Consider the following 18,250-nt stretch of genomic DNA (forward strand, 5'->3'; position numbering starts at 1 on the left):
GCTTCCGTTGACTCAACTTCGATATTTTTAACTATAAACCGCTGCGGACCACGCTGAATAATGTGCGCCAATTTTTCAAACTCAGGGTAGTTTTCCACGCGCTTGATCTCTGAAACGAAGTGGGTGACCCCCAATTTTTTTTGCATTTCTGACACAAGTAACTCATTATTTGACTGCACTAAAAATTTAAAAAAATCTATCGACTGGAAATTTTTCGCGCTAACGTCCTTAAATTAACTCCTGATTATACTCTTTTCTAGAATGAAGGATAGGACATCTCACAGATTTTCCTATGGCTTTCCAAAAACCACCAGACAAGTCGTAAATTAAAACTATTAACATTTTATTATATTACTTTAACATATTTACATGAATTGACGTCGCATGATGCTGGGGAATAAATACAACCATTCAATAGATTTTAGAAGGGGAATATAAACGCTTGTAAATAGCCTGATGGTTGGTGACATTCACCGTTATTTACAAGGGATTTCTTTCTTAAAAGCTGGCGGAGTTTTATTTTACATCTTAAGAGGGTTAATTAACATTGTATTATTGCAAAGCAAAGCTCAAGAACCGTTTGATTTTAACTTAGAATCTCTCTTTAATCGCCTGCAAACATTTCGTACAGTACTAGTTGGGACATTTGAAATAACAAGAATTTCCCTTTGGTGTTCTTGCCTTCATTTTCGCGACCTGTGCGCTGGAATACGCGTTGGTACTAAGTAATGAAAAAGTTACTGTGCCTGTGCACTCAATGGAGCTATCGAGCATATTGCTTTTCAGACCGTCTACTTGAAAAGTGGACCGCAGAAAAGGCAAAATACTCAACGCACGAAATTATGATGTTATGTGTAATTTTTCACCAAGGATGAAGGGTTAGAGTAAGAGAGTTAATTCCACGTATAGACCTTATTCTCAAGATCCCTCTTAGTTCTCTTTAGACGTGGTATCTAGTTCTTGCGCGGATGTTACCACGCGTGTGGCGTGGATGTTTTCGCGGAGAATGACAATGCGTGTAAAGCCGCTCGGGCTGTCCACGTGAGCACAATCCGCGACACAGGTGTGGGTATTTCTAGAACCGATGGGATTTCTAGAACTGGAAGTGATTTAAATGTAACTTGAGAGGGATTGACTTGTGAATAAACCAGGCAAATGTAGGGAATTCACTCTCTTACCCTTCAACCTGTCTTGGTTTCACTGATCACCCTGCTGATGGTTTGTTCAAAGATCATATACTTGAAAAGAAAAGTTTAGTCGAACAGCAAAACATTAAGCTTCGTCTGGAATTTTCATCTAATTCTCCCCACAAATGGCAAATAACCCTCTGTTATTTCAGTTGCCGCCTGTTGTTTGCCGTTCTGGGTGAGAGCGAAATGTTTCCAGTTTGTTGTGGATGAGACTCCCAGTTGTTTTGATAGCTAATAATTCAAGAAAAAGCAAACGTGGTCCTAAATTTCTCTAAATGTCATGTTTATCACAACTGTGAATCCAACTGCAGAACTTGTAATTTTTAAAACAACAAAGTCGAAAGCACGAGAACACGATCATTGTTATGTCAGTTTGACCATGTTGCTTAGCAACACGCGGCTGTTGATTCCGACACTTGTTTCCTGGATTAGAAAAGTGAAATGAATCATGTTAATTATGTGTGTAAATTTGTACAATATTTCGCAAACTCAACGAAAATCTACCGTAATCTTGACCTCTTCCCCTCTTCCCCTAATTCAACTTCTCGCCCTGTAGCTTATGGGCATCGATGATTTTGGTGAATTTCGGAGACACTCTCCGCTAGGATAGATTTTAAGGCCCTTTAGTTCTCTCTTTCCTCGAGTCCGAGTTCAATGTTTCACGTAATCATCTGCAATTAACTTTCCCTCGTTGTTGTCTGTCTTACTCCTATACCGCACTATTCTAAAGTCGCAGAGTTCCATCACGACTTCAACCATGACCTAACCCATACTCGCCGTTAACTAAGAAACATCCATACCGTCGATTGTTGCGCCAAGAAAATCGGTCTGTCCAAACGAGAAATAATTTAAGTATGGAGCAACCACTCATGGTATTTTGTAACAACAAGCTTTACCAACGCGCGAGCCCATCATTTCGAATTCTATAACATCATCGTCTTCTCAGTTGTCCTAACTGACTACTTCAATCTTCATGAAATGTTACTGTCGACCAAAACCGTGCAAATCTGTCACCAAAACCGCCATCATTTTCAGTAGATTCTAGTCCCTCTCTTCTCTTCTCGTCCTTCCCTGGTGCCTAGTAATCATCATGTCCATTCATCAGATCCTCTTCCACTTCCTCCTCCACTTCTTCTCCTTCATCTTCGTCCAGTTCCCCGCGGATTTCTTTTTCAGCACCCATTCCTCGCATCAGTGGGGCTCCCACAGCCTTGTGGGTCGCCTCTATCGTCTTCATGTTCACGTAGTACGCCATGTTGACATTAGGCACTCGCCGCCGCATTTCCTCCATCACAGAGTACGCCTATAGGGAAGGAATATTCAAAAGGCGGAATATTTAGCACTGTTTTATCAACGGAGGACACAGTAAATGAAGAAATAAACTTCAAAAACCTAACTAATGGGAGGCACCGGCGGAAATTTCATAAGAAAATGAAGACTTGATGGTACTTTTGAAGGTACACGAACCAGAAAAACAAACTAGGCTTTTCAATGGACCTGCTTAATGCTTTCGTAGCTTGATAGCCTGCTTAGCAAGCATATCCTTACGAGCGAAGAGTCCTCTGAATTCAGACCGCGCAAAAATTCGCCCGATAACAAAACTGAATCGGAGGAGGGATGGGAGAGAGAAAGCAACCTGTCCTTCCCACCATCCCCTCTTACCTCTTCTGATTTTTTTTTTTTTTTTTTTGCTCTAGCCCTAACATTCGCGCGGCCAGAATGCGGGAAACTCTTCGCTCACAAGGGAACGGTTGCAATCATGTTTATTACTTAGTGCTTACTTTAGTGTAGTTCTGCTGTCGTGCGTAGTGTTCTATAATGATTCCATACACGTCGCCAACACGCACAGCTGTTTCGAGATCCGCCTCCTCAAGAAGAATGTGACACTGTTTGATAGCCTCGTCTGGGTCTTCGTCGTATGTTCTTCATGATCAAACAGTGCAAAAAATAAAAAAAATTAAAAATTCAATGTAATATTACAAAGGGTAAATATTCACGATAATAAGGCGTTTTACGGTTAGAGAATTTATTAAACTTGCGATTTTCAGCAGAGATGATGCTGTTAAATTAGAACTTTTACCCTCTCTTTCGAACTGTTTATCATGTTTCTAAATTTTGTTGTTTCATATTTTTCGCTTCAACTACATAGTTCGTATTAACTAGCAACAATAGCATGACATAAATTTATGTTCTTCAGAGCAAACATTATACAAAACTGTCTTCTGTTAACAAGATCAATTAATTAAGTAGAAACCATGTAAAAGTAAACGTAAAATTTCTTTCATTTCTGTCCGAATTGATCCAATAGTCAACTGCCTTGATTTTCCTTGACTATTTATTGACTTATTTAAGAGTGATGTTGAAGGAGGGTTGGTTAGGCGGAGGAATTTGAACTTTCATTTAATTTTGTTTTCTTTCATACAGCTCCAACTGCTTGTTCCCGCAACTTGTTCCAGAACTAATCGAAGCGGGGACAAGAGTTAATATTAAAAAAGAAAGAACGAAAGAAAGTAATGACAATTTACAACAAAATTACAAAAGGTACAAAGCAAAAGAGGAAGATTGAAAGAAAAGAGAGGGAAAATGCTACACAGACTAAATGGAGGAGTTATGGTAATTCGCTCCTACCTTCTAGCCTGAACAAATTTCTTCAGGAAACCTATTCTCTGTTTAAGGAAAGCCACCTTCTCTTCTTGGTCGGTAGGGTTTTTCGTCTTGGCTTTTGCCATACATTTATACGCCTCTGTGAGCGCTCCGAGCGCTTTGTCATAGTTCTGATACTCATCAATTTCTACCTAAATGAAAATACAAATAAACGTGACAATTAATCAAAGTTTTATCCCTATTGTAGAACTAAAACCAATCTGATTACAATGCTCGAGAAAAAAAGAACAGCCAATCAAAACATGAGGCAAAAACGTTTGGGGCCAAGCGTAAGAAACGTTTGTTAGCTAATGACAAGCAAAGATCAACACGTAACCAGCTGTTAGCGCGGGAAAATATGTTACCAGATGCTAATGCGGATGGCGAGTGCGGAAAATCCGAAAAAAATGTAGCTAGTAAATAGTGGCAAACAACGTGTAACCAGTAAAAAGCGCGGGAGAAAATGTCACCGGCGGAAAGCGCGGGAAAACAAGGAACTAGCGGCAAGCGCGGAAGACCGGAACTAGTAGTAAGCGTGGGGAAACAAGGAACACATGGCGAGGAGTGGAGACTTGTCTTGTAAACCTCTTTGGTTTCTCTGTCTTAATTAAATTCAAATCACAAATGAAAACCACCTTGATAATCAGATACAGTGAAATACCTGTGCACAAGCATCGTAGAAGTTAGCCAGCGAGTCCAGCGCTCGCCCCTTGGTGTAGAAGGCGATGATGTTTTTCATAATCTCGGGATCTTTGCGCCAGTCAAGAGACTGAAGGTAGTTAGCCGCCATCACGTAGATCTCCTTCTGTCTCGAAACACCAGCGAAGAAAATAATTTTCTCTGTGTCGCCAGATTTCAGGAGAGATTTCATTGCCTGTGAAGAGAACGCAAGTTACAAGTTTAAAATACAAATCCTCTTTGAAAGCTTACCATACATTTTTTCGATGTCAGTCCTGGGGACTTGGTAATACATCAACAAAATATCGCGTAGCTGATGATTTTCCATATTCTCGTCACTTGTCTGCTTGACATAGTATTGAAAGTACAAAGGGAAAATGGCATTTTGATCAGTTTTGGGAATTGTGAAATTCTCAAACAGAAAACCAAGGGAAGAATGGACTTGGATTTGCATTTTGCTTTATGGATGGGGGGTAGACATACTCCTGGTCGCTTAGTGCCACAGAGTTATCCGGTCATTTCGCTGTATTGAAGTCACTCGTTCCAAGTCAGTTAGCTCCAACCCGCAAATAGCTTATTCCTCGTTGTTTCATCCACTGCCAAGCCAGGCTCGGTTTGCTGAGGTAGCGAACTCGGCCTGTGAGGAGCGATCTAACATTTGGTTGGCGCGAACTGATTAGGAGCGATCTAACCATGGAGCGAAATGACCTGAAATTCGCCACAGAAACCACGATGGGGACTCTGGGCCGGACATAGACTTTTACAGTACTACCTACCTTGACTTTGTTTCCAGCTTGTGTGTATTTCTTGGTAGCCAAGTGATAAGATCTCTGTTGCATGCAGCAGTCAGCGATCCTCTCGAGCAGTTTGTTTCGGAACTCGGGATCAGAGCCCTTAGGGAGGGTCATCTTCTCTGCTAATTCCTCCGTGATTGTTACGTTATGACTCATGCAGAGATCCAATGCCTCCGAGAACTAACAGACAAAGTAAAGCGATATTTTATCAAATCTTTTGGGAGGTTTGGAGATTAAATCAAAACTCAAGTGAAGAGCTGTTAGAGCTGTATATCGCATATACTGCTTGATATGGAAGAAACTAAACTTGCAAATTACCAACATTCTAAATGACCAGGACACTTTATCATAGCTGTTACTAGATGTCACGCGAAGCCTTGAAACGCGTGCAAGATCATAACGAATGTGCTTTCGATAAACACCAGCATATAAAACGCAAACGTTTACCTGTTTTCCAACAACCAAAAGCTCCACAGCTTTGTCGTACTGTTCATGCTCCAAAAAGAACTTGGAACATTTATCCAGCATTTCTGGGTCTGTATTCTCGTCGAGGTCCTCGGCTATAACTTGAAGAGCCGCAAACTGCTGCGTAGCGAAACACAGATCTAGCGCCTTGGTGACATTACCGCCCTGAAAGATGTTATAAATAATAATCCCACGTTAGACGTGGAAAAACTCCCCTTTTTGCTTTGAAAGGGAGCAGTCTCCGAGGGTTGTCTGAGCCAGCAGTTTTCTAACGTGTTGCTAAGCAACAAGACATATTCTGATGACAACATGCTGCCATGACAGAATCGCAGGACTCCTATAGTTTCTGATTGGATAACAAAAATTGGAAACCTTTCGGAGAAATCAACAAACTTTTGCCAAAAAACCGCGCTACAGGAAAGTGACCCACGATTATTAACAGTGACGACAAGTTGCATTTTGTCTTCGTTATCGCGATGTGATTAAAATTGTTCCATGAACTTCAAATTATAGTTTATATTTTTCTTCATTTTTACTGCATTTGAAGGAGAATGGGACTCGAAAAAAAGCGTTTACAAATAAAATAAAAGCGTTTACATCGAAAAAGTTTACATAAATAACTTTCAGCTGTCAGTCTTTAATCTCTAACGAAAAACAAAACATTCGCTAAATGACCGGCAACCGACAGTTAACATTTTCAACTTGTTTCTATCAAAGGATGTTTTCAAACATTTTCAAACATGTTTTTCCTGGTAATTCATTCATTTTCGTTCAAACAATGAGTTGTTGATCTCTCTTGGGTAAGATAAAAAATATAAACAATACCTTGTGATAAAGCATGACCGCCTTATCCTGCATGTTGGGATGGTTTTCATAATACCTGTGCGTGAAAATAAAGGAAACATAAATGATGAATCGAAACCTTTGGCAAAATATGCTACGCGTCTGAAGGACGGCGCCCTGTTGTTAAGAGGGTGGATGACGCTTTACTAAGGATAAATCGCTCTGCAGTTTTAAGTGTTGATAGAACATGCTATGCTATCCACTGGAAAGTGACTTTCCCGTGAAAAGCGTTATCCATCCTTCGAACAACCGGGGACAGGTGTTTGATTTTGAGCGAGACATCAGAACCAGAGAAAATTCTTGTTTATTATTTTTTCGGGTATCTTTTAGCTTGAAGTGTTTAGCTCCTTCATGCCGAAAAGACGACTGAAACAGTTTTCACGGCTCCGTGGAAGAACATTGCATTGTGCGGGATTATGAGATGGATTCGCGGATAAAGGAAAGATTTTATTGTCATTTGGCATAGTTCGCATAATTATCTCGCTAAACAATTTACATGATAATTACTGATCTTTTCGATTAGAAACTTGGAGTTATCTTTTAAAATGGATTTTTTTGTTACTCGCCAGCTTCAACCAGTAAAATGAGTACGTAAATCCGTTTTGGTTAAAAATTATTTTCGTCTCGCTGAACGATTCGCATGGTAATTGAATTAACGCGTAATTTATGCAAACTCCATTTGCACTCACGGATGATGCAATAGAAGGCGTTTGTTTCATCAGCTCGAAATTATAAATTACTGTTATTTCACAGCAAAATACATCAGAAGCAGAGTGGCGCAGTGGAAGCGTGCTGGGCCCATAACCCAGAGGTCCGAGGATCAAAACCTCGCTCTGCTAAACTTTTTTTTCCAAACTATTTTTTTTTTAATTTTCGGCTAAAATGCGTTTAAAAACAAAATAGCTGCCAATTCTCGTGTGTGGCTATCCATGTGAAGATACTTTTTTCACCATATAGCTAGGTGCTACTGAAGAAAAGCGTTGGAAATATTTTTTTAAGAAATGCTGATAAATTACCTTCTGACAAGGTGAAAAAAACAAGAAAATTTTAAAAGAAAAGTAGAAAATGTTGAGCTATGCAACGTCGTTTATTTCCTTACCTTGCAACATCCAGCATGTCTTCTGGAGAGCTAAGTAGCGCGAGGTTCATCAGTTCATTGTCCAGCCCGTGTTCCTGCAAGAAAACATCCATAGAAAATTCAGGCCGTTTTCTTTCTTATATTTTAATGTGGCATAAAAATAAACAGACTTCAATTTCTGTAACAAGCATGAGTTCATGAAGTCTGAAAGACAGTAGAGAACTGCATTTCGTGTTGTTTATTCGCTTGTTTGACTGAAAAAAAAAATGACAAATTAAGCCGTCTTCACAATGTTGTGTAAATACATAGTCATTATTTCAACAAGGTAAAATCATCAGTTTAACAAATTTAATGTGAGCTCTGCTCTCGAAGAACGTTGTAAAGGATAAAGGGGAGCCATTGAAAAGACTTTAAAAAGGAAAAACCTCCAAGACGACTTCAAAAACAATTTGTCCAAGTGTACCCAGTTAAGTCCAAATTTCACTTATCACTAAAAGGAAAAGTGATAACGTCGTTTACAGTATCTCACCTTGGCGAGTCGTATCGCGTTACTGTAGCATTGAGCTCGTGTATAGAAGTGGATAGCCTCCCGAACTTTCTCCTAAACGAAAAAAAGTCCCAAATTTATATATAAAAAAAAAACAACTTTTTTGGTATTCAAGTGGGAATACACCACATATTTGAGTCAATGTGAGACCTTCCCAGAGTTCGAGCTTACCTGATTCTCAAACTGCCTGGCCAGATGGTACGAGGCCGCTCTGTCGCCTGTTTCATTGCAGATTTCTGCCGCCTGTATTAAAAGATATGACTATCTGTTAGTGTCAACTTTTTTAACTGCAGATACTGAGCATTATGTATCAATACAAGCCCGGATATTTACGAGTCAAACACCGCTCCTCTAAATAGCGTTAGGAATCAGTAATGGCCTTGTGAGCACGAGGAAGGAAAAGTTGAGCACGCCAAATGATCACGATTACTTTTTACAACAAGGAAAATACGAAAACTGAAAGTTAAAGAAGTTTTCATTATGACGTAAAGCACGTGATGATTTCTGACAATTCTAGTGAAAATAGCGCGCGCGAAGGATAACAGTGCTTAGTGCTGACTGGCAAGTGACGAAATGTCTCGCGCGTACAGTACACAGCTCAAGTAACGGAGCGAAAAATCGGGCGGAGCGACTGGTTAAAGAAAAAAGTGCGAAACATTACTTCTTTCATGAGTAGTTGGGAAAGCAAATTTATTTTCATAGCAAGGTGGAGCGTACCTTTTCTAAGTTTCCACAGTAGCAGTAAACTCTGACCAGCGAGAGATTATCACGAGCCGCTTCATAAAACTGCAGGGCTGTTTCCATTTCGCTTGTGCTCTCCATGTACTGTGCCCACCATTTGCGTAGCTCCCTGAGAGAAGACCATGTGATAGACACATCGAGTTAGTCAGTGATATGCTAACGTTCCCTCTAAAGATTAGACTACGAGTAGTCCCTCTTTCGCTTAGTCCGTCGTGCGTGACGCGAAAGAAAAGGAGGACGAAATCCCCCAGGATTTCGCGCGGACACTTCTTCCCCGCGGTTTTCTTTCGCGTCACGCACGACGAACTAAGCGAAAGAGCGACTACTCGTAGTCTATCTAAAGATCGCTTTCTTTGCGGTCTATTTACAAACGCTTGTCCGAGAGGAAGAGTATTTACGAAGACAACCAAAGTATACTTAATGCAGTCAAAGGAGCTAAGTCACAGTATTTTGAGTTATTTTGGCCACGTGGAAAATTACCTTTAAATTGAAGGAATCCTGAAAATAGCAGTTTAAGATAGTAAGATAGAAGACAGTAAGATAGAAAAACGCCAAATAAATAGTAATAAGCAATACAGGAACAAGGATGATTAAGGACGGAGAAGAGTAACACGGATTACAAACAACGAACTTGAAAGATTTAGGCTTAGCTTTTCAAGTTGCGCAAACCGTGACGTAGTTACTACAATATCACGTGTCTGAAGCAATGGGAATACACGTACTTGTCCTTTGTTTTCAAGATGTAAGCTTCTAACTGCTGAGGTTCCTCCAAAAGCATTCTTGGCACTTCAAAACGATGCGTGTCCGCCTTCTCAAAACTGAAAAGCAAACAAACAAGCCGTGGCGTTATTGACAAAAGTTTTAACTTTTTTTTTTGGTGGTCTCACCATCTGGCCAATCAAAGCCCAGTTAACCCTAGCGAGCGATCAGGCGTTCTTTTTTCGGCAAACGTGGGAAGGGGAAAATTTATTTCCTTCCCGCGTTCGCCGAAAAAAGAAAAGAACCCCTGATCGCAGGTTAAGTTAATCCTTTCAGTTCCAAGGTCAAAATGTAAATTCTCCTTACTGTCAGTCATACAGTTTTTTTAATGTCAGTTCTGAGAATTCAGTGATACATCAAGACAATATCTCTTAGTTGATGATTTTCTTTGTTCTCGTCACCTGTTTGCCAGGCGACGAGAATAACTAACGTGCATAACTACAATACTCGCAGAAGAATAGACTTGCACCTGCACCAAACCCAAACTTAGCCTTGCAAAACGAACCTTTAGATATTCGGGTTCAGCTTTTTTTAACCTCTTACCCCGCAGCATTCAAAACGCCGAGTCACTTTCTTCTTTCAAAGTTTCAACTGACGCCTACAATTTTTAAATTATATAGGAACTAGATTTTTATAACTTATTGCATGCTCGTTTATACTCTATACTTTTAATTATTACTTGTATTTTTAAATTTATATCTTGTATTTTTAAATTATCACGATGTCTGGATATTACTATTATGAATATAAAATTTCATATGCGAATGTCTGGCGCCTTGATTGGCTTAGAAAACCAACACAAATTTGCACAAAATACATTATTATTATTATATATAAGTAATAACTATTATTATTATTATTATTATTATTATTATTATTATTATTATCATCATTATTATTTAATAAAAGAAAACCAACACAAATTTGCGTTTTACCTCTAAGAGCTCTCACATTTAGGAAAACTTGCAAAACATCAAGGAAACCGAGACAAGGCTTTGCTAGCCTGCGCGCAGGCTCTTCGCGGGGAAAGAAAGAGGGCTAGTGGTTTGCTCCGACTATTGTCTTGGTAGGGATAAATCGCCATGAACAACCTACACTATAGTAGTACCTCTCTCCATCAAAAAGTGTTGAGGTGGAGAGTGGGGGCTAGAGAAGATACGTTCAAATCACCCAACCTTTTCCTCTTTTTCAGTAATAACTTGATTTTAAACTCCCGGTAAACTTCACCCAAAGCTTTTAATGAACTCACTTGACAATAGCTGCCGATACGTTCCCTGTCGATTCAAGATGCTTGGCGTAGTTGTAGTAAGTTGTTCTCAAGTGAATGCGGTCGTGGAGTTCGGCCACTTCAATAGCCTACGGAAAGTAACAGTTCAATGTTTAGCATTTGAACTGAGAACGTCCTCGGGCGGACAAAGCGAACCATGCATATGCGGTGGTAAACTGAACATAACCGTGTACAAATACTCGTAAGCCAAAGTCACTGATAGCAACAGCTGAAGAATCCTTTACAAGCTAGCTGACATTTCGTCTCTCTTTCATAAAAGAAGTGACGCGTAATTACACAATATGTAAGGTTGGTCTGTATGCCACGTTTTGGGTTACAATATATGTAACGTTAGTCTCCTACGCAGCCGTCATTTAGGTCATCGCGCAACGCTCTTCCCCTACTAATTGCGTGACGACCGAATAGCGGCAGCGTAAGAGACTAATGTAACGTAGCCTCCTACCTACACACTCTCTGGGCTCGTCACGCAAGCTTTGCTTTCCCGGGAAAGGCGTGACAAGCCATAATAACGTCGCGAAGGAGGCTAAGTGTAACGTATATTTCGTTAACTCGAGGTTTCGGATTTCCTTACCTTAGTCCACTGATTAGAGGCTTGGTAAAACTTGTTTAACAAGTCGAAACGTCCAGAGTTCTTGAATAGCTTCTCCGCTTCCTCCTGTTTTAGAAGAAAGACAGGAAGTTCTTATTTAGCTTAAGCAAAGATTTTTTATTTTATCTCTGCAGTAAAAGTTGCCTTAACCCGAGAAAGAGAAGAATTGAGTAAACTAACTTCCAAGAGTCGGATTTTCTTTAAAAAAGAGTTGATATTTGTAATTTATATTGTGTTTTCGTGAGGAAGGCCATCGGATTAAAAAGTGTAATCCACTTCTTCGTAGTCTCTTCGTAGCGTTCAGTTAGTTGGGGGGAAACGCGAAATACAGCGGGCGAAAAGATAAAAAAAGTGCGGCGAGAGGAAGCGCTTCCTCTCACCGCGCTTTTTTTATTTTTTCGCGCGTTGTATTGCGCTTCCTCTCGCCGCGCTCTTTTTATTTTTTCGCGCGCTGTATTTTGCGTTTCGCCCCAACTAAACCAACTAACTGAACGCCTGGAAGAGGCTAACTTCTTCGTGTTACCCTCTCTAAATAAAGTTTGTACTGTGTTGTATTGTAGTGCAGTGCAGTGCAGTGCAGTGCATTGTAGTCGTAGTTGGATCGAGGGAGGGAGGGAGGGAAGGACGGATGGATGGATCTTGGGACGCAACATACGCCACACCACACAATGCAGCAGGGGCGAAAATAGATGACATCATCGCAAAGCACGTGCTTACGTGCTTAGATTTCTCAATCGTTTGCTCGATCGTTTACAGTTATGATTCCGTGCCGTGCAAATCAACGTAAACGAGATGTCGTGCTTTTGTGACATGACTAGTACATAAACGATATTACACGGTGGCGAGAAGATGTGAATTTTACGTTCTCGTGGCAAGAACAATATCTCACGAGTGAGCGCAGCTCACGAGTGAGATATTGTTCTTGCCACGAGAACGTAAAATTCATATCTTCGAGCTAACGTGTAATATTCTTTTTATTATATAGACATAATGATGACCCTAAGATTTCCGACCACTTTCCGAAGATTTCCAAAGATTCTCCAAAACTTGTCCGAAGGTCACACGAACGTTGCCGAACATTTTCCGGAAATTTCCAAGATTGCCGAAGACTTTCGAGGAAGACCCGAAGATCATGTTAGATCATACACTAACAAATTTAAGTACAATTTAAAGTGCACCTATCCCCCAAAATTTTTTTTCGCTAAAAAGAATGCACTTGTTATTCGAAGCATTTGGGCGAAAAAAATTTTGAATTCTCGTCCCCATAGCCCTTTTCGCTCCTCTTAGCCGGCAGGGCCTTGGCCTCCGAAATAAACTTCGACGACTGTGAACTTTGAGAGCAATTTGCAATATTTCAAGCGACGACGGGGAAGACTTCTTTGCGGACGAGCTACTTGTATATTAAGAATCGAAAGCTAGATGCGAAGTGGAGGAGCTGGCGAACGAAAAGCAGGAATGAAAACTCAAGGACTGCTTTGGATGGTAATTTCGTCACCTAAACACAAGATTCCCACGCGTGTTTATAGCCCGTTTATATCTGTCCTTAGCGAGAATGTATTTTGACAAGGTATGGTTGTTCTATTAAATCCAGTTTGTATTTTACTTTCTGGAATACTTCATGCTTATAAGAGCGACGTAACTGTCGCAGTTTTCAAGACTTGATGACCTCCAAAACACTGGTTTCGATCGGTCGCGGTTGAAAATCGTAGAATTGTTTGGACCTGTAGTTTTGAAGCTGCGGGAAGCAAGGCGGAAGGAAACATTTCATACAATTACGAGTGGTGTATTTTCCAGTAAAACACTCGTGTCTATATACTAAAGCTCAGTCTTACGTGATCCGGTCGAATATTGTTTGGAATCGGTGGAAAAGTATTCTAAAGGCAAGATCCATAAGAGTGAACCTGAACCAAGGAACGGTAATATAAATACCATCTACTTTTAGTCATCAGGGGAAATATTCGAATCAGTAGCACGGAGTTTGTTTATGATAAACGAGCACGCGATTGCAAATGTTTGCTTATATTTGTGCTTCCAGCTTAAAATAATGTACGTAGAATAATACAGTTTTACAAATCAGTTTTTACGCTTCAACATTACCAATCAATGTGAAAATATTTAGGACGAAATTTGAAGGCTAATGTAAATATTTCAGTTCTATTAAACTTGGCAGCGCCGTCACGCAACGTATCAACAAATCGTAGTTTATGCAGGGACCTTTTCATTGGCATGGACTATAACACTATGATAGGTATCTGACTGTAAAACCTTGGTTGTTGATAAAAATTGTTGATTTTAGCAATAGAGGTTGAAAGTCAGCTAGTGAAATCATTTAAGATATATACTAAAGTGACGGCGTCGAACGCACTCATAATCTTTGATTTCTTGTAATTATGCGACCTACTGCTTTCTCCAGACATGGTCAACAGCTCGAGGCTGACATACGAAAAGATATTAACAAACAGAACTATAAACAGCAGCTATTGCAAACAGTAAACGAGAAGAAAACAACAAAAGTAAATGTCATAATCCTCTTTGATGACTCAGTTGTATTAGTTTTTCTTTATATCACGGTAACGGTGTTGTAAAATTTTATGATGTAGTCTAAATTTAATCCTGTTTTTGACGACACTGTCCTCCTTCAAAGAAAATTACAAGGTAGACTAGCAGACAACCTATCAATAGAAATAACAAACAACCCACTAAAATATGATTGTAAATTGTGTTCTATTTGTAGTAAGGCATATAATACAGAGTAGAGTTTATACAAGGATAATTTGTCGTCGTCACCCTAGCCTGCAGAACAGGCGGATTAGCGGGGCAGAGAGCGAAACGCGATACACGAGCGCGAAGCGCGACCTCGAGCGAATCACAATTGTTTTGAACGTAGCTTTGATAATAAACGATTCTTTTTTTTTAATGACTTACAAACAAGGTCCCTTCCAGAGTTTCCGAGATGGGAATGCCATATGACCCAGTGTAATGAAAATACAAAGACCAAGAGGACTTGTAAACAGTAGGACGCATGGAGAGTTGGAATAGGTAATAATAATTTTGTGCATAATTGGAGTGAACGAGGGGATTCCCCGAAAATGACATAATTCCAGTGAAGATGTAAATAGTGTTCTTTTGGTAATTTGAACTCATTTCAAGTGGTTTTTCATGCGAAACATGAAGCAACAGAGAAATGTTCTGTTCACAATTTGCCCGGTTTCCCCAAATTCCAGCCGTTAGCGGGAAACTCTTGAGAGATTACAAAGGCGAAAGCGGAGTTACATACCAAGAAGGCGGAGTTACATAGAAAGATATTTCATTTGTTGTCCGTTATTTAATGCCTTTAGCACGATGACATGACAGTGGAAGCGGACCGTGGCTTACAGTAGACTACGAGTAGTCCCTCTTTCGCTTAGTCCGTCGTGCGTGACGCGAATGAAAACCGCGAGAAAAAAATGGCCGCGCGAAATCCTGGAGGAGAGGAGCACGCGAAAGGAGGGACTACCGCCTAAGCCCAAGAGTTTGAATTATGCGTTGCTCTCACAACGCAAAAATATGATTGGCTTATGTTAGGAGCATTGACAACGTGTTGTCAACATTCGAGATACCTGTGACATCTTGCAGGAATGTTTTGGAACCGAAGCAAATCGAAGCGGTACCAGAGCAAATCGAAGCGTTGGAATCGCGCTTCGCAAGCCGTGATGTTCTTGCGAATCTGCCAACAGGCGCTTTGGAAAGATTTAAATTTATCCAGTGTTTTGTTTGGCAAAGCTTTCTGCCTCCACCCCGACTGCAAGCGTGTTAGTGATTTCGCCGCTCACCAGCATCGTTCAAGTCAGCGAATATAAATTCACTGAGCTTGGCCTTTCTGCCGTCCATTTGAAAGATTGAACCTCCTTTCGCGCGCCCCTAGCCCCCAGGATTTCGCGCGGCCATTTTTTTCTCGCGAATTTCTTTCGCGTCACGCACGACGGACTAAGCGAAAGAGGGACTACTCGTAGTTGTATAATTATGCATGGAAACAATTGAATGTGTCGGTGGCGGGTGCTACCACTCAGTGTTACCATATCTCGTTAGGAAAGATCGTGGTTTGCTAAGCAAAAACTAGCAGAGATGTTTTCTCGCGAACAAATTTTGCGGAGTGCTGTGTTTGCTGTTATCGGAGGGATAATTACTGTGGTGGTTTCAAAGTTGTTGGAGAATGAAGGAACAGCGGCGCAGAGAGAGAACGGAGAAGAGGATGATTTGAACGAAGCTGACAAGCAGCCACAAGAACACGACGAGAGGTTGTGCTGAGAGAAGGTGGGTATACTTTTCACATATTCATTGGCAAGAAACAAAGAAAAATGATTTCTTTTAAAGTATTAATGACCCCCTAACAGCTGAAGAAAGTAGGCATTGTACGAGCTTTTCCCGAATCAACAAAGATTTCACTATTTTGGTAGTTTCGTAAACTACCAAATACGCTCGTTTTTGATATAAGAACGTCTAATTTTGGAGCCGAGGCTGAATGTTCTGACATTTTTTTTTGCGATCGGAGGCCGAAACCATTCTTAAGATGTTCTTAATTTACATGGTATACTTTGTATCACCTGATGACTTTGATGATGCGGAAGTTATTTTGCTACCCTGGTCCCAGAGGTTTTTCTTGATTTTTTCTCCGCATGAGAGAGCTGCGAGAAGGAATTTGTTTGCAAAATACTTTAGTTCTCAGTTTATACACGTTCAAGATTCGCCTGTGTTCGACATGGATTATGTTTCTGACAGTGTCTTCGAAGAAATTTTGATCTCGGTACCTGAGGAGCGTTTTCCAGACTGAAAGTATCACCGAACATCAAAAGAAAACCTTGCTCGCACCCATAAATCGCAAGGATGTGTTCGCCATACTGCCAAACAAACATGAAAAGTCAATTACGTTCTTACAAACACGTGCGTTGACCCCGGCCAAGTAGGTCAAGCGGTACCATTCTTCACCCCCAGGTGAAACATTAGCAGCTGATAAGCAGATGATTGCTCAGTTGCCATTGGTCCCTTTCGTAATTATCAATTTGACACGTTTGACACCTGGCGTCCAACGTTCCTTCAGCATAACTTATGCTTTATTGTCGTATGTAAATTCAGGTAAACGTCCGTGGTCTTCGTAAACAAGAAAAACGAAGAGCCATTTTCTGTTATCTAAAGAAACAAAAAGCATCAATCTCTATTGAGTAAATTTAGTCAACTGGTGAGGTTTCTTAAAGAACAAGTTCGCATTTAGCGACCATAGTTTAACGCGCCTTATTGTATTTTTTGTTCATTTTTGGACCATGTGGAGATAATTGTAAATACGATCGTCAATAATCAGCAGCTTTTATTTATATCTGTTGCAAAATAATGCCCTGGTCAACCCAGAGGTTTTTCTTGATTTTTCATCTTTTCGCGAAGCGGCGAGATCGAGAAAGAATAAAAGTAACACGGACTGCAAAACAATACTATACCAAGAAAAAAAGACAAAAGCACAGTAGCACTTAAAACTTACTCTTCTGGGATTTACCTGCGTCCTTCCGAAAACTCAACTCCAAAAAAATAAACTAAGGTCAAGTGAAAATTGTCAACAAAATCCCGAAAACGCCGCCAGTCGTCGAAGCAAACTTAGGACGATGATCACGATTATGTAACATATTTCAACGTCAGGGAGAAGAAAGAACGCTACGGGGCTAAATGAACTAAATATTGGCTGAGTCTTAATTATTGTTGAATCTTAATTTGATGAGGTCTGCCTCATACTTTATTTGAATAGCAAAACTACTAAATGGTCCGTTTCCACAAAACTTGTACCGTCTAAAGTCCAGATTCTCCAGTTTCGATCATCGATGGTCTTTTTTATCTGACCTTTTTAAGTAGTTCTGATCTTAAGGCAGTCAGACTTTCGTTAATATAAACTCTGTCCGCTCCTTCGATGAATCTTCCGACATTAACTTTGCGTAGCTTTGTTCTGTTCCTGTACAATCTATTCCTGCTGTAATAATTGGTAAATCGGACTATAATCAGCCTTGGCCAAATATTACCCTTCTTCATTCGGTGTGCTATATCGATGTCTTCAGGTTCTAGGTTGTTGTGTTGGCACTTAGCCAGGTCCAGCACAATTCTCTCTGCGTTTTCGCTTCCCTGTTCGGGTATCCTGTGTATTTCTAAGTTGAATTTCCTTAAATACTGTTCCAAGTTGTCGTGCATTGTTTTCGCGTCTTTCAGTTTCTTCTCTAAATTATCTCCCTACTCGATGCTGGTCTGGAGATTGTTTTCCAGTACGTCAACCTTCCTCTCTAGCTCGCTATTTTTCTCAGTAACTGACTGCATCTTTTCTTTTGAATTCTGGTTTTCCTTCTTGTACCAATTCAAAAACGAGTGCGAGGGTTTCATCAGGTTTCAAATGTTTCTCGCGTTTGGAAAGTTTCCAAACGCGAGAAACATTTGAAATCACGAGGCCGCAGGCCTCGTTGTTTTATTGTTTTCGAGCGTTTGGAAACCTGATGAAACCCGAAGCATGAGTTTTTGAAATTACTTCTCCAATAAAGAAAATTAGTTTAAATTATCATTTGAATAATCTTTTTCCTTCCATTTTCTATCAATTTGAATGCCTACTTCGGGACCGCAGCGGAGCTCAG

General features: G+C 40.3%; 1 protein-coding gene across 2 annotated transcripts in view; it reads right to left on the minus strand.

Moving 5' to 3' along the window:
* Window positions 1-322: 322 nt before the first annotated feature.
* Window positions 323-18,250, minus strand: part of LOC110058878 (intraflagellar transport protein 140 homolog) — a 32,962-nt gene continuing 15,034 nt past the window's right edge. The window contains exons 20-34 of one of the 2 annotated variants that reach the window (XR_016207533.1): window positions 11,598-11,681; window positions 10,988-11,094; window positions 9,702-9,797; window positions 8,956-9,088; window positions 8,410-8,481; window positions 8,221-8,292; window positions 7,713-7,786; window positions 6,596-6,650; window positions 5,753-5,935; window positions 5,288-5,485; window positions 4,495-4,707; window positions 3,819-3,985; window positions 2,972-3,113; window positions 2,087-2,493; window positions 323-1,899 (exon numbers count right to left, since the gene is read on the minus strand). Coding sequence is in view for 1 of the 2 variants with exons in the window: in XM_089290583.1 (XP_089146709.1) it covers window positions 2,269-2,493; window positions 2,972-3,113; window positions 3,819-3,985; window positions 4,495-4,707; window positions 5,288-5,485; window positions 5,753-5,935; window positions 6,596-6,650; window positions 7,713-7,786; window positions 8,221-8,292; window positions 8,410-8,481; window positions 8,956-9,088; window positions 9,702-9,797; window positions 10,988-11,094; window positions 11,598-11,681 (1,821 nt within the window). In the remaining variant the exon portion in view is untranslated. Of the gene's footprint in view, window positions 2,494-2,971; window positions 3,114-3,818; window positions 3,986-4,494; window positions 4,708-5,287; window positions 5,486-5,752; window positions 5,936-6,595; window positions 6,651-7,712; window positions 7,787-8,220; window positions 8,293-8,409; window positions 8,482-8,955; window positions 9,089-9,701; window positions 9,798-10,987; window positions 11,095-11,597; window positions 11,682-18,250 lie in introns of both variants that reach the window. The other variant, XM_089290583.1, reaches the window with a different exon arrangement.

This window comes from Orbicella faveolata, unplaced genomic scaffold (assembly GCF_042242905.1).
Source record: "Orbicella faveolata isolate gen_17 unplaced genomic scaffold, um_ofav_v1 contig_2, whole genome shotgun sequence".
Lineage (NCBI taxonomy): Eukaryota > Metazoa > Cnidaria > Anthozoa > Scleractinia > Merulinidae > Orbicella > Orbicella faveolata.